Source organism: Pelodiscus sinensis, chromosome 10 (assembly GCF_049634645.1).
Source record: "Pelodiscus sinensis isolate JC-2024 chromosome 10, ASM4963464v1, whole genome shotgun sequence".
Lineage (NCBI taxonomy): Eukaryota > Metazoa > Chordata > Testudines > Trionychidae > Pelodiscus > Pelodiscus sinensis.
In genome coordinates, this window is record NC_134720.1 from 22,310,573 (window position 1) to 22,327,810 (window position 17,238).

A 17,238-nucleotide genomic window follows, 5' to 3' on the forward strand; every position below is an offset into this window, starting at 1 on the left:
AGCACACAGCTTTATTTATGGGTGATGTGCACAGGAGGTACGGGCTCTGTTGTTTTCCTTAGAGCCCTTGCTGGGGCAAGTGCTGGAGAAAATAAATTCTTTTAATGAGGAGCAAGACGTTGATTAACTTCTTTGAGACAGCTCTAAACTAAAATGCAGAAATGATCCTTTGGGGATACAGGAGCTATATGCTACAGCAGGAGATGCTACTTGAACAAGGTACTTTCCTAACTTAGGAAGTGGGGAGCTCTAAAGGTTTTCCTGTTACCCTTAACATGGCCCCATCCTGCCTTGCAAGAAGAGTTTCCAATACTCAAAAGAATCACATAGCTCGAATTGTACAGCTTGAATGATTCAAGCCAAACATTTGGTTTTGTTTTGCTGAAGTACATAGCAACAAATGTTTGGTTTCCAAGTCATACAGCCTTGCTGTAACCCTTGAATGCCTAAGAATAAAGTTAGATGATAAACTCAACATTGTTTTAGCTCAGTGTGCAGCATTTGTCCAATTCCATGGAGTTTAAGTCTGAAAGGAATAAAAAATAACCCCAGAACCTAAGTACAAAAGTAAGCACCCACCTGGCATTTGCCAAACTATCTATGAAGAAGCAAAGGTAAAAAAAAAATCAAATCCCTTGAGTCTTGCAGTGCATAACAAGTGTAAACTGCTGCTGCATGCTGAACTCCTCTCATGTGTGCTGAATGCTTAATGAGAAATGGAAGCAAAGAGTCTACTGAGAATATCTCAATATCGTCAGCAAGTTCTCTCTCACGTTACTGTGGGGCCAGATCAGCTTAACTACTGTTGAACAGAAGGACAAAGTCAGCTGCGTTTTGTGTGTGTGTGTGTGGGGGGGGGGGGGGGGGGGGGACACGACAGGACCTGCAGGGAGATTTCTCTGCTCTTTCTGCTAGATGGGGCATTTCTAATTCAACTTTCACTGAAAACAACCTGGTTAAGCTGCACATCAATGGAAGTAATATGCCTGTTAGTCCTAAAAAGGATTTGGAAGTCTTATTTTCAGTACAACAAGCAAACCTTGCTTGACTAGACAGTGATGTTCATATCCAGACACACCCCACTCTCACAAACCCTGGGAACCAGGAAAATGAGAAGTCAAAAGAAAAGTCTCCAGCATTCTGTGCTACTTTCCCCTTTGCCTGCAATATTCTCAACAGCACACCCCAATACTCCATAAAGCATCCTCTTCCCCTCCAACAGAGACTGACAAGTAGTAGTTTTGTCACCTTCCTCTCACTCACTCTTTACTGCAACACTTTACAATGACTTCATATATCTTGACTTGATGAAGATTTAAAGGAGTGGCAGCTAATGGTTAGATTAGTGTAGCTAACACAGGAGTGGACAACAATTTTTTCAAGGGGGCCAATCCAAGAATTTTTTAGGTGAACACAAGCCACACTTCTATGTCATACTACTGGAGGGTATGGGACAGAGTTTGGATGCATGATGGGGTTCTTACCTGGGGCAGAGTTGTAGAAGGGGGTCCAGAATCTGGGAGGGAATGTGGGGTCTAGGATGCAGTTTGGGGGCAGGAAGGAACTCCAGTCAGGGATTGGAGTGTAGGAGGGGGTGCAGGCACTGGGGGGAGGGAGTTTGGGTCCAGCAGGGGTTCGGACCTGGGGCAGAGGATTGGGCTGCAGAAGGGACAGCAAGGTGTATTCACCATAGTCCAGTGGGGCATGCAGGAAAGCATTTACTGGTCAATGGGAGCTGCGAGAATGGTTCTGGGGACGGGGGCAGCATGTGGAAATCCACTGCCCCCCTCCCTAAGAGGTACTTACAGACACACACTCTGGCTGTGACGCTTCTGGGAGTGGCATGGCTGAGGCCACATCAGGCAGGCAGACTGCCTAAGCACTCCGCTAGGCCATGGGATATTTTCCTCCAGCCTCAGCCAGGAGGATCATGGTGGGCTGGAAGAAAATGTTTAGTGGGCCGGATTCAGTCCATGGGCCACATTTTGCCCACCCCGCTATAACTCAACCAATGTAAACACAAGCTAAAGTACAATCTGCTTTGCCCTATCTACAGTTTCAGAAGGTACTAGACTGAGCTATCTGCCAGGATCTAATTCCAACCCTTTCAGTTGCTGAGTTGGCAATCAGGTTTAGGCTCTGCCACATTAGAGATGTGGGGTTTAGTCCCATCTCTCCCTGAAGCAATCTTATGCAAGCTTTCAAAATATTTATTGGTAAAATGTAACAAATGTAACATACTAGACTGATTGCTGAGGCTTGAATATATGGCCTTGGTTGCTCACATCTTACTGCAAAGGCTGGGGATATTGAATCTCGAACAAAGACTTTCCTTCTCTTAAACTACATAGGTACAAACAAACCAACGTTTTTGAATGGTGTAACTTAAAATTTCCTCCCTACTCAATTGCTTGGCTTTCATTCACTCAACTGTTGTGATGTCATCATTTCAGTAGGGGCTTAACACACAAACACGAAACAAAGTAACTAAATCATTCGTAACTTACAGTTTTCATTATTTTGGTGCAAATCTGTGGGTTTCTGATTAAAAAAGTGTCCTGTTACAATTTAACATAAATTGACTTGTACTCCCTTATAGTAAATCATACTAGGATAATCTTAATTTAAGGAAGAATGACTAATGATGTGAATTTACAATAGATTTGGTTATTACAGTTCCAGTTTGTGTATGGACTAGGCTGTGTAATTAAATAACCGTGCCGCTGCTGAAATTTTCAGCAGTTGCACAGTTACACGGGGGCGGCCCTCGGGAGCTGGTGCGCCAGCTCCCACCTGCTGCCCTACTGCCTTTGCATCAGAGGTAAAAGCACAGTGATGGGGGGGTGCAGGCGGCTCCCCGCACGTACCGGGAGCTTGCATGTAACCATGAACATTAACCGATGAGCCTAGGCTGACCAGTTAACCATGTCCATGGTTACACTTTTACATCCCTAGTATAGACCATTCCTGGTTTTCCTTTTAGAGGAATATCTATGTTAGATAAGAACTGAATTTCTAATGGGGAAGGGGAGGAAGAGGCAGAGACATTCCTCTCCCATAGGGCCACCTCTAACTTTATATACCATCCATATGCAAATAAAGGCCCTGGGCTGGATTTTTTCCCTTTCCAAGACAGTCTCATAGTGGAAGCACTTCTAATTTAGCCCCAGCCCCTCGTCAGTACTTTTGTTATTTCCATCTAAGGTATTAGAGACAAAAAGCTGGGTGCACCTATTAGGTGCGAGCAACCCTTTGCTAACAACTGAGAGACAGGAAGGAGCCCAAGCAGAAAAGGTGAAAGATTCATAGATTCTAGGGAAGGACACATCTATTGTGCTCATCTAGTCTGACCTTCTGTATAGCATTGACCATAGGACTCCCCCCCCCGGTACATACTTCCTTTTTGAAATGGAAAGGCTGTAAGGTATAAGAGTAGTAGGTAGTACAGGATGGGAGAGAACTAGGAGGGATTACAGACTTGGATGAGGAAAGAAATGAGAGGGAAAGAGAAAGGGGATAATGAATAGGGAGGAAAAGGGACACTGACAGAAGAGGAAGGGAATGGGAAGGACAGAGATAGGAGAGGAAGGAAAAGACAAAGGGGGGAAATGACAGCTTACATTTCAAGGGCAGTGCCAGTAATGTTTGAGAGCTAGCATGCCACATTGCAGAATAATGGCACATGACAAAGATAACATCCCCTTAGAGTTAATGGAAGAAGTTAATGTCCCTGGCTGTGCCACTGTTTTCATATAAATTATAGTTCATAGTGTATCCTTCCCTTGATGCACATGCAAAGCTCCTACTAACTCTGTTAGGGTACGTCTACACTACAGCGCTAATTCGAACTAACTTAGTTCGAATTAGTTAATTTGAACTAAGCTAATTCGAACTAACGCATCTAGAACTAAAAACTAGTTCGAATTAGCATTATGCTAATTCGAACTGGCGTGTCCACATTAAGTGGACCCTGAAGCGGGGTTAAGGATGGCTGGAAGCAGTGCAGGCAGGGCATCAGAGGAGGACTTAGAGCGTGGAGATGCTGTCTCAGGCTAGCCGAGGGCTGTGCTTAAAGGGTCCCGACCCCCACCCCAGACAGACAGTTCTCAGGGGTGCCCCGCTTGCAAAGCAGTGCTGGCTTGGAGTGCCCGGAGTACCCACACTGGGCACATCACAGCACTCGGCCATCAGCCCGGCTGCACTTGCCGCAGGCTGCCATCTGGGGAGAGGGGGCAATTGGGGGGCTGCAGGAGAGCTTCCACCCCCAGAAGCCCGCAGAGCCAGCCCAGTCCTCCCCATCGGGGGCTCGTGCCCCATTCCTCCCTCACCTCCTTCCACTTACCCTTCCCTAGCCCCTCTTCTTGATGTACAAAATAAAGATGACGTGTCTTCCAAAATGGAATCTGTCATTATTGAACAAAACTGGGGGAGACTGGGAAAAGGAGGTGGGAGAGGGGAAGAAAGAGGCTGGGAGAGGGGAGGGCAACTAAAATGATCAGGGGTTGGGAACAGGTCCTATATGAAGAGAGGCTAAAGAGACTGGGACTTTTCAGCTTAGAAAAGAGGAGATGGAGGGGGGACAGAATAGAGGTCTCTAAAAGCATGAGTGGGGTGGAGAGGGTGCATACTGAAAAGTTCTTCATTAGTTCCCATAAAGAAGGACTAGAGGACACCAAAGGAAAGGAATGGGTAGTAGGCTTCAAACTAGTAAGAGAAAGTTGTTCTTGACAAAGCAAAGAGTCAACCTGTGGAACTCCTTGCTGCAAAAGGCTGTGAAGGCTAGAACTGGAACAGAGTTTAAAGGGAAGTGAGATCAAGTCATGGAGGTTGGGTCCATGGAGTGATATTAGCCAGGGGGTAGGAGTGGTGTCCCTGCCCAAGGTTTGTGGAAGGCTGGAGAGGGATGGCACGAGACAAATGGCTTGGTCACTGTCTTCGGTCCATCCCCTCCAGGGTCCCTAGGGTTGGCCACTGTCAGCAGACAGGCTACTGGGCTAGATGGACCTTTGGTCTGACCCAGGACGGCCATTGTAAGCTCAGGGCTCAGGGTCGGGGGTCTCAGTGGACCTCCTTGATTCTCTTGCACATCTGCTCCTGGGTGGCCAGGCTGGCAGCTATCCTGCCCAAGCCGGCCACTTTCCTGTGCCTAGTGCGGAGATCATGGACGAGGTCCACGATGTCTGCACTAGCCCAGGTGGGTGCCCGCCTCTTGCGGTCCCGGGCAAGCTCCCGGGAGCCACCAGCCTGGTCCCGGGAAGAGGGGGAGGGCTGGGGGGCATCGGGTGGGTGGCTCGATCCGTGCCAGGTGCAGGGTCTGCTGGCTGGGTGCTGGCAGGCTTGCACCTAGCACGGGCACCGTATCCAGCCCGTGCCCCTGTAAGGGGTCCGGGGCCGGGAGGGGGGCAGAAGAGTTTCCCTGGTGTTGGCCAGAGTGGCCACCAGGGAAAGCTGGGGAGGGCTAGCCTCCCACTAGTTCGAATTAAGGGGCTACACACCCCTTAATTCGAACTAGCTAGTTCGAACTAGGCTTAATCCTCGTGGAATGAGGATTACCTAGTTCGAACTAAGCGCTCCGTTAGTTCGAATTAAATTCGAACTAACGGAGCACTAGTGTAGCGCCTATGAAAGTTAGTTCGAACTAACGTCCGTTAGTTCAAACTAACTTTGTAGTGTAGACATACCCTTAGAAGTTACACCTACACTGACTCCTATGTTTGAAAGCATTTTTTGAGGGGAGGGGAAGAGAGGGAGGTAGAATTTGGGTTGGAAAACAGATGCAAAGTGGTTCTAAATGATGATCCATGGATTTAGCAAATTTTATGCAGGATAACAACAAACCACTTGAAGAGAAGATCAAATTAAGGATTCTAAAACAAGCCTAATATGACACTGCTCTTAACAACTTACCATAGGAGAGGAATTTTATTGCAAGGTTGTCTAATTCAAGCAGATGAGTGGGACATATATAGTTAAAAAAGGAGCTGAACAAATGGGGAAAGGGTGAAGACAAGCTGACAAACTAATGTCCAGCTAGTAAACAGATTTCAGATATTTTTGTCACCAATTTGAAAGCAGTAATCTTCACACATTGCATAAAAGGCTGAGAGAATTCAGTTTAAAGGTGAAAGCAAAAAGGCAGCAAACGTATTTTTGTACAACAAAATGCTCTTAGCTCAGAACTCAGCAGAACTCAAGTACCACTATGGACCAGGCAAATGATGCCGACCTTGGAATAAATCCTCATAACATTGACCATGTGATGGTTATATTTAATGATTTCTTTGTCTTCAGCAATAACACCAACAACAATCATTCATATTCGGAGACAAATCCTTACGTCTTTACTTAGGCAAGACTCACTACAGCCACCAATGCAGCTCGTGCTTGAACCAGGCCTGTTAGCAAATGCTGTCGCTGTTAGAGCGACATATTTCATACCACTTTAGATTCCAGGAAAACGATCTCTTTGGCAAGGCAAATAGTCAAGATGGAAACATATGTGTAGGTGAATGCAAAAAATATTACATTCTGAAAATATGAAATGTGTTACTGGCATTGCAATCCAAGATACCGGTAACCCAAATGAAACAAAATAAAAAAATCTCGGATAAGGCCAAGTTTACGAAAATAATCAGCATTCTTATGTGCTGACAACTTGGCCTCAGCCTGGTCTGAGGAGGCTGATTTTAACAAAATGACAGTGATTTTAAGGGAAAAAACCCAAATATTCCCGCTTCCCTTACCACTCACTGCCTGAGCTATTGCTCTACTAGGTACATCTCAAGGTGTCAGAACTTTTACAATTAGCTGAGCACTCATCCAGCTTCAAGAAAATTGAAAATATTGTCGGCATTGATTCTGGACGACGTTTCCCATCAGATTAGCAGAGCTGACATAAAAATAAAAGTCTCAGAGAACAGAATGTCAGCCAGGCAGCAGTTAGGAAAAAAGTTAACTTGATTTAAAAGGCAGCTAATGCCACCAAAAATTCAGTGAAAGCAATAATACTGCCATGGCTCCTGTGGGATTGTAAGGTCCCTGGTGGAGCAGAAACAGTGTGATTGCACTCATGATGTGGGGAGGAGGTTGCTGAACCTATGCACACTAAGGATTTCCCCTGCATCCTCATGCAGAGGGGCTAAGGGGCTAGAATCCGGAAGCAGCAGGGACCATGCTAGAGGATTTGCCACTATACCAGCTCAACTGCCATCACTGGCTGAGGTTGCAGTAGCAGCTTTGCTGAGATTCCACAGCTTGGAGGGAGGATTTCTTACCCTGTCCACTGGTCTGTCTACAGTAAGCTTGATTAATGAAGCTTACTCAGATACAAAGGGGAGGAACTGGCTCAAGGGAGAAGTGTTGTAGTTTCATAGATGATATGTCTGTGAATGACCGGCCTGGTCTGGGACACATTAGTACAGTATTTGGTTTAAAGCAGTGGTGCTTACAATAAGAGCTCCTAGTCCACTGTCTCCCACTCCTGGGGGCATTTGATTATGGTTTTCCCCTCAAAGTGCCACACTGATCTTCCATCCCAGCCCCATAAGAATCACCTTGTCTTGCAAAAGCAGTTACTTATACCAGAGATGACAAGCACCATAATAGCTACTCCTACCAGGGTCACCCTTGACAGCTCACCAGAGGTTTCTACACTGCAGGTGAGGTTTCCACTTCTTCACTTCAGACCCCCACCAAGTGGTTTCCTTTGCTGAAGAGGGATCAAGTGATTCACTGCATAGGCTAACCACCACACCTCTGGTCAGGGCAGGCACTGGACTGTTTATAGTGACCTACTGTATAAGTCAGTAAGGGAGAAAGAACATGGGGAAAATTCATATCTATACAGTTTAAGGTCAGAAGATACCTTCATATTAACTAGTCTCTGTATCCTAGGGCACTAAACACCACCGGGCACCCCATAATAATCCCAATAACCAGAATTAGAGAGGGAGACTGCAGCACCTACTTTAAATACATGGCTAATACTCTGCAATATGGTACTATTTCAAGTTTAGTCTTTTTGTCACCTACTTCCTTTATAACAACTAATTCTGCCTTACCCTCATCTCTTCTCCCCTGAGCGCAGTGCTTCTTCTCAGGCACTTCTTTCTAACAAGATTTTAATTCTCTTTCCTTTCTTTGCTCTTTTTCATTTCTTTCTCCGCATGGGTGCACAGCCTAGACATGCAAACTGTCTATGGATTATACATCCCAGATGCTGCTCCCATTTTTGAGCCAGCCTGGGCAGAATTACAGTTTCAAGTGGAAAGCATGAGTTGCTCAATGGTTTCAAAGAGTCCACATCTACCCAGGGGGGTAATTAGAGGGCCAATTACCATCACTGTATAGTGGGGCATCTCTCAGAGTGCTGGGGAATCAAACCCGGAGGGTTTATTTTTGCACCTTTGCAGTGTTTGGGAGGGAATTCTAAAACCTTGAAAAACTAATCAAGTTAATCTTCTATTAAAAGGATCCATTTAATTGAGTTTTCAAAGTTGTATTAAGTTATTAACCCCACATTAAAAGATCATAAAATGCACATAATTATCCCCCCCCCCCCCCCCCCCCCCGAGTTATCTATTGCTTCTCTTAAAATCAGCCAGAGTCCAGTCACGGAGTCAGGTCTATAATTTACACAATGTAATAAGACAGCCTTGGAAAGTATTACCTTTACGGTAGAATAAAAAAAGGCACATTATCTGAGTCATGCAGTGATAAAAGCACATAACAGACTTGTGAAACCCAGGGATGGTGAGACATTGCATTAGAAACCAGGGCAAAATATTCTGAAATATACATATATACATACATACATACAACATCCCTGACTTAGCCAGCTCTAGCTCCCAATCAAATGCTGGAGAGAATTCTATGGCAGGTACAAGCAGGTCTGGCACACTGTCTTTTTAGCTTAGAATTAAATACCACACCCATAGGCACTAGGTACTTAGAACTGCCTCTTCTGTGTGAAAGAAATAGGCATCTTCCCTACCCTCCAGGTACTCAGAAAGCATCTTGTATGATCTGGAGGGAAGGGTGGATAGAGGGACTGGATGGGATGGATGTAAAGCTGAGAGGAGACATGCATTATTCCTCTGCAGAATTAGGCAAAAAAGATAAGCCAGCTGTGGCTGAATTAACTTTCTGTGTAGCCTCTCTAGGGGTGTTTCTAGACTACAGGCTTTTATCAACAAAACTGGACTTTTGTCGACGAAACTATACCTGTGTCTACACTACCGCCGAGTTCTGTCGATAGTAAGTTGACAGAACACGGCAGTTTTATCGACAGCAGAAAACCTCATTCTACGAGGAACAACACCTTTTATCGACAGAGTTCTGTCGACAAAAGGTGCTATTGCATACACACTGTTCTTTTTCAAAAGAGAGGGTCTAGATTCTCTGTCGAAAAAGCGGCTTGCTTTGTCAACAGTACTGGCTGTAGTCTACACGCTGTTTGTCGACAGAAGCTTTGTCGACAGTATCTGTTGACAGAGCTTCTGATGACAAAAGCCTGTAGTCTAGACCAGGGCTGGATTAAGGCATGGGCTAGCTGGGCAGCTGCCCAGGGCACCAACTTATGGGGGGCACCTGATGGCAGCTATAAGGGGCTCACAACACTCCTTATAGCTGCCATCAGGCGCCACGTGCCTGGCTCCCGGATCACAGGCTGCAGCAGCTCCCAGAAGCCACCCTACAGTGGCCGCCCGGGGCGGGGGCCGCATTAACCCCCGCAGCACTGGCCAGCAGCGCCCTTCCCCCCACAGCCACGGAGCCCTGCACAGCCAGGCTCGGCCCACCCTAGGCGGCCACGGGCTACGCACCAGACACGGTAGCCGGGCTGGGCCAGACCAGGCATGTGTGTCCTGCTGCCAGCAGCTCCGCATGCCCTCTCCCACGTGCCTGTGCGGGGGTGGGCCTGCGCATGCACCTTCCCCCAACCTGGGGCACAATTAACCTGTCTGCTCGGGGAGCCGGAATGGCTCGGTCAGGCTCTGGCCTAGACATACCCTAGGGCAGCTGCAGCCTGGGAGGAGGTAGGAGCAGTTCCTTGTACAGTGGTTCCAATGGAGCTGTGGTTTCAGAGCCATAGGAGGCCCTGCAGAGCAATAGGGATCCTGTGTAGCTGTCCCTTACCTCCTGTGGATGCTAATAGTCCAGGTTTGCGGCCTTTTCCATAGAGTGGATAAGTGGTAAAGCCTGCTTCTACCAAGGGATGACCAGCGGAAACCTCAGCTATGATTTACTCATGAAGATTCCCCTCCCATGAGGGATAATCAGGGCTTTGCACTGGCAAAGAAGTGGGTACACAGTTGATGCCAGCTCTGAATATTTTCTCTTGATATGTTACCATTGCCTCTGTATTTTGCGGACAGTAACAAGCAATTAAAACCAAGTGCTGGAGAGAAGAGGCAATAAGGTGTAACAAAACCAGGCAATGGGATAACATGGCAATGTCCTGTCACATCAGGACATTCCTTGGCTGTCACTCTGATGCAAAAACTGAACATTGTGGGGCTGCTCACCCAGTACTCCACTCCCTTTCTATACCCACACTGAGGAATTACATAGAGCCAGGGCCAAATTCACATCCTGTGGTGTACAAGGGCACAGCTTCTTTGAATCCAGTTAAGCAGTGTTGGTAGAGGAGAGGATAGATAGAACCAGCAGCATCTGGAAGAGGATGGCAGTGTAGTTAGAGAAAGGGATGTTCTGTAAGGAGAGCTAGAGTGACAAGTTGTACATGGGGGATGAGTAGGAGTCAGGAAGACATTCAAAAGGAAAGGCACCCGGGCCTAGACAGTTTGCTAGAACTGCTGGACCCTGGAACAGGACTCCTGGTCGGAAGAAATGTAGCAAGTATTGCAGGGAGGGAGGGACCTCACCGTATTCTGACAGCCATTTCCTAAATATTCATCAAATAATTTATATACAAATAAAAACAGCATTAGGTGGCAATAAATTAGGAACATTATTTGGTGGATATTTTTCAACCAGATCTAGTAGAAAAAAGGTGGAGCAAACCCTGAAAGTTCAAATAATTCAGACAAGCATCAAAATGGAAGTCCAGACCTTTGGAGATTTGTGTGTTAGTCCTAGTGCCACTGAAGTGACATTTTCACATAAAAGATCCATAGTTCTTATCCCTAGCATGCCACTGGAACAAGCTTCCTTGTTAAGTTCTCCATGTCCCAGGTATACAGCTGCTATTATTTGCATACACTGTAGCACTGATCTTAAAAAGTATTCAGCCTTGAGATATACTTATTTACATATTACAAGCACCCACATGGGGAAATTAACTCAGATATCTGGGCCAGATATCTGGCATAAACTGTCAAAGTTTTTAGCTGGCATAAACTGTCAAAGCTCCACTGATACCATTTTACGACATCTAAGCACCTAGCTTAGTGTTCACACTGTAAGAAACTACCTGGTGTGCCTGTGTATCTTTGCTCTCTACTAGATGGAATCAGAACCATTCAACTGTGACAGCAGCTACACAGCTAATGGCTAACCCAGCCTCTTCTTCAGCTCATGTGGCAAGGACCTGTGCTTTTGGAGCAGGACAATTACATTTCTCTCTACTGTCAATGAAATTCTGAGCAACCATAGCATGCAGTATAATAAAAACCAAAAAAATCCTAGGTGACAATGGGTTTGTTACAATACATACATGTTTTGTTCACTGTTGGGTTCTTTGAATTTTACTAAGATGACAAGAAAGTTACCTCTGACGTTGAGTGTGCCATTTTTGTCTTGCTTCCATTGAAAGAATAGTTTTAATAAGCATTAAACTTTGAATTACAGGCCAATCAATCAATTACTGATGTTTTGGTAATACTGAATTGAGATTAAATGTGAAAGTTCTGTCTTACAAGGATGTTGAAAGAGGAGATATATTTTGACTCAGCACATAAACTTTACTGAAGGTCTGTTCTAAAAAAGCAAGGTGACAGAAGCCAAAATGAATTTCTTTCATAATTTGAAAGCATTCTGCCTGGGTCTAGAAGTCCAATCGCTTCAACATTAAAGCACACATAAAATTGAAGCATTACTATCAATGCTTGTGCAACATGCTAAATTGCTTAAAAGGCTCATTTAAGTGTTGCACGGACCAAGATCTCAGGTAACCTACACAATTCAATGAGCTGCTCATCTGAAAGTTGAGCCATCAGTAAATCCCCAAACTCATTACCTCTAAAACTAAAATAAGCCCCCCTCCTTCAACTCCATACAATCACAGTCAGAAGACTTATTATGATGCAGTAGGTCCTAACCTTGAAATGAGCTCTGCATAGCAAGACCCCTGTAAGGAGTTCCATTAGGTTCAACAGGGCTCTGCACAGTTGCAGAAACCTTGGGTCAAATCCCATTTTTTGCCATTCACTGCTGTGGGACTTTTCCTAGGACACTGGGCTGCAGCTGGTCTCATTTAGGCTGGCATTGACACCAGTCTATTTTCCACTACAATCCAAGAACCTTAAAATTCCTCCTGTCTTTCTGGAGATTTCTTGAATTTCAAGAATACTGTTGGTCCCCCTCTCCCCAAGCAGAACACTCTCTCCTTGCAGGACAGATAAAATGCTAATGTTACATGACTGGAAAAGGCAGTCTGTGCCTATATAAATACAGCAAATTGGGGCCTAAACATGCAAGATACTGGTTGTCTCATGGAAAGTGTTGGTCTATATACCATAACTGTATCTTGAATATTCCATCTCAATCTCACATGAAGATAGAACTTCATTTGTTTAGGAAAGTCATGATCAATGTAGGAAAATGCCTCTGTATTAGGTTAATACCAGGGAAGTAAATCATGTGTCCTTTTATCAGGGGGAAAAATGTAATACTGAACTTGAACAAGAAGAGTAGGACATGAATTTCACTTACCCTATAATAAAGCAAGAGATGGCCGTTCCCAAGAAGGCATATGTTAAGACTGATCCTAAATTACGAAAAAAATGTCTCTGGGGAAACAAAGTATGAAAAGCACAATGTAAAATTTAGCAGAGTTCATCTCAGAAATTTAAATTCAAGTTCAAACATCAAACTGAGGAGTCCCTTTCAAGCTATTCTGGCTGTTGCTATAGTAAGTAGCTCTTCAGGACTAGAAAAAACAAACCAGGGGCTTCAAACATATTTTTGACAATATGATCTAAATCCTTCTCATATTCTCTCATGATCAGAGACTCTACATGTCTTTGAACTTCCCTTTTTGCGTAACAAGCATGAATTGCATGTTCATTCATGAAACAGTTAGTGGTCATAAAAAAGCTTAGGTTCTTAATGACCAATGTAACTATAGTAATTAACACCCCTCCTCCCCCTTACACAGATGTAAGTTCCGATTCTGCATGGTAGGAGGATGCTTCATACATGTGGAGCTTCATTGACTTCAAAGGGACCTTGAATCGGCACAGCAATCTACCCACACATTGAAGTACAAGATCAGAGCCTTACACAAGTGTAACAGAAGCAGAATGAGGTCCGGGAGTGCGGGGGTTGAACTCTTAAATAGTCATTTTTCTACTCTTCACTCTTCTCTGATATCAAGTAACCTAAATAATTAAACTGACAATTACTTAGCTTTTTCTTCCCACCAATATAACAGTGGCACTACAAAATAGCCATCACACCTGTCCGCCTTCTGTAATTTGAGAGAAATCACTTACCTTCTTTAAACTATATCCAGCATGAAATATAATAGGTGGCAGTAAAACATTGAAGAAGATTGAAGGATCAAATGTCATCTGCCAGAAAAGAGAAAGATACAGAGTAAGGAAAAACAAACCATTCAGTTTGCTATGGAAAGTTTTAAATAAGAGTCATGCCATTTTAAAAATCAGCCTTAATAAATTATTCTCAAGTGTGAAAGCTGGACAAATTTCTCTGTTATCATCTGAATAAATACTAGAGTTCCCTATTAACTGTGTATCCTGTACAATTTTTAGATTTTTTTGTGAAAAAAGTAAACACAAGAAACAAGTAACACCCTGTCGACACAGAATACAAGCAAATTACTTTTCACGTGTTAAAATGAGTATTGGATTAGGATTGTGCAGTAAATTTGGCAGTGGACTGAGGACTTAGGAGTTCTGTGTTTATTCGTGGCTCAACCACAGATTTCCCCTGTGATTTTGGGTAAGTGACCTTACACCTCTGTTTCCCACCTGTATTTCCAGTGGGATAACACCTTCTTACTCCACAGATGATTTGTGAAGATAATGATTCTGAGGCGGTCTGATCCTGTAGGGATGATGGACATACAAGTTGCTATACAGCTAGACACTGCACACAAAACAAAATTAAAAAGAAAAAAAATACTCGTCTTTCCTCGTTCCAAAAAAAGGAGATCTTCCATCGCATGAGAGGACGTTCTTCTTTGCTTATGTTTATTTACTTTTTATTTTGCTGCACCGACATTAATAAAATGGTTCACCTAGCCCAGTAACCTGTCTCCCAGCAATGACCAGTGGCAAATGCTTCAAAGGGAACGAACAGTTGTCTTATGGAGGGATCCATCTCCTGTTGTCACATCTCAGCTTCTAGCAGTTGGAGGCTTAGGGACACCCAGAGTATGGGGTTACATCCCTGACAATCTTGGCTAATAGGCAGGGCTCGACAATTAACGTAATCTACTTGCCCGTGGCGAGTGGATTTTAGCCTGGCACGGCCGTGCAGTGTGGTCAGCGTATGCTCAGCGTGCGTTTCCGCGCGGCTGGCGAGCGGGGATTGCCACCGCTTGGCAAGCCCTGCTAATAGGTATTGATGTATTTGTCCTCTATGAACTTATCTAATTAGTTTCTGAATCCTGTTATAGTCTTGGCCTTCTCAACGTCTTCTGGCAGAGTTCCACACATTGACTGTCCATTGTGTGAAGAAATGCTTTCTTGTGTTTATTTTAAACCTGCTGCCTATTCATTTCACTGGGTGACTCCTGGTCAGTGTTGTATGAAAGGATCACCAACACGTCCATATTCACTTCTCCATACCAGTCATGATTGTATTGACCTCTATCACATCACGCCTTAATCAAGTCTTTTTTTTAGATGAATAGTCACAGTCTTTTTAATCACTCTACAGCCCACCCAGATCGACCCCTCTGCTGCATACAGCGACAGAGTTAAGCAGCAGGCTACACAGCAGTTAATAGCTCTGCAATTTCATATCTGAGTTCCTTCAGAACTCTTGGATGAATAACATCTGCTCCTGGTCAGTGTTCCTTGTAAGCTGCACGCTTGTGCAACCACCCAAGACAGATCCAAATGCCACTCAACTGATTAGCAGAACACTTTCAGTTGCTCACTGCTGGCAGCATGTGTTTCTATTGGTGCACATCTGTGCATGCCTTGGTGTACATAACAGAATTTATTCTGCACATGGATGGAAAATATTAGAGGGGGGACTGATCCTGGTGACTTGTTATTGTTTAATGTATTAATTTTTTCTAAAACATCCTCTATTGACATCATTTCTCAGATTTATCACTTACAAAGAATGGCTCAGGTGTGGGAATCTCCGTCACATCTTCTGCAGTGAGGATGGATATAAAGAATTTATTTAGCTTCTCTGCTACTTCCTGGTCTTCCCTAAGTGCTCCTGTAGCACCTTGATGGTGCAGTGGCCCTACCGACTGGCAGGCTTCTTGCTTCTGATGGTTTTTGTTTCTGTTAATTTTTGTGCCTTTAGCTAGTTGGTCTTCAAATTCTTTTTTGGCCTTGCTGATTATTTATATTTAACGTGCCAGAGTTTATTTTCCTTTCTATTTTCATCAATAGATTTGACTTCCCATTTTAAAGGCTGTCCCTGACTGCATATATTGCAACCTCAATTTGGGTTCAGGGAAGCAAGCTGGGTTCTCAGAATCCCACATCAAATCCAGGAATAAAAATCCTTCAGGCTAAATTAGCTCATCAGCATTGCCTCACCAAAGGCATATGTACACTGCCCTGAAGTTTGAACTATGGGGGAGTAAATAGCACTGTGCATTGAAGTGCTAAGCTATAACACCCTCAGGTGGGCACTGAGGGCAGCAACTAAGAGGTTCCTACTTTACCTTAAGGTAAATTGTGTTTGAGGAGAACTACATTAAGGTGATCTAGGAAACTTTTCATTCCTGCCCATGGCATCTCCACAGGTGCTGGGGGAGTTTACACCACAGCACTTTGGTACATGCTGCTGTTTACACTGCCACAGTCTGAACTACAGGGGAATGTAGCCATGAGTTTTGGGCTTGTCTATAATAGAAAATTAGGCCACCCTATGTTGGTCAGAGGTGTGAAAAATCCACACTTCTCAGCACTGTAGTTAAGTGGACCTAAACCCCTGTGTAGACAATGCTCAGTCGATTGAAGATCTTGATTGTCCATCCCTGACCTAGTTAGTATCTCTCAGGCAGGTGGGTTACCTATGCTCATGAGGGAACACTTCCCATTGGCATAGTGTCTCTACTGAAGCCCTGGAGCTGTATTGCTGTAGTATTTTAAGTGCAGATAATCACTTAGAATTTTGCACAGGGACTCTCTGTCTATTGTTTGTTTGTACAGTTCCCCCAAAGCAATAGACCCCAGCTCTCTGTATGTGGCCTTTAAGAGCTACTGCAATAGAATTTGTAACAAACAACAATAATCAACAAGGGTTGAAACAATCCATAATATCTACTTGCTGAAGGGCTAAGTTTGTTAGCCCAGGTAAAAAATTCTTGTGCAACTACTCACGCCAAAGCTATGCTTCCTCAAATCCATGCTGAATTAATTTCTCTTGAGTAAGTTGTCTCTGCTCCTCTACTCCTCTTTCTCATAACCCAAATAAAATTAATCCTCACCCAGCTAGCCAGTCGGGTCTCTGCTATTCTCCGTGACAAATAATTGCTGAGCTCCTCTTAGCCCCACAGTAAATAAATGTTTCAACTTGCCAGTAAAATATAATTTTGCCAAGATTTGAATTTGCCCTTTTGGCAAGAGATCTGCTTGGTGGGAAGATGCTGAAATGACATGTGTACTCGGAAGCCTTTCCTTTAAAATTGAGATGTTTTGCTGTTTCTTTTAGAAGAGCATATTCAATTACAAGGCTTTTAATGTGCTTAATTATTAACAGTTCAGCTAATTTACCAGTCACATCCTGTAGCTCTTCATTATCTTTTCTGTCTCCATCTGTACTGAGAGTGCAAGAGAAACTGCCATGGCAATGGATCTGAAATAGCCTCTCAGTGGCACTCATCTATCCCTATGAGAAAAT

General features: G+C 44.3%; 1 protein-coding gene across 1 annotated transcript in view; it reads right to left on the bottom strand.

The window, feature by feature from the left end:
- SLC9A9 (solute carrier family 9 member A9) overlaps positions 1-17,238 on the bottom strand; it is a 408,350-nt gene that overhangs the window by 357,829 nt on the left and 33,283 nt on the right. Inside the window, exons 3-4 of the mRNA XM_075937666.1 lie at positions 13,674-13,751; positions 12,892-12,968 (exon numbers count right to left, since the gene is read on the bottom strand). Coding sequence (XP_075793781.1) covers positions 12,892-12,968; positions 13,674-13,751 — 155 coding nt within the window. The remainder of the gene's footprint in view (positions 1-12,891; positions 12,969-13,673; positions 13,752-17,238) is intronic.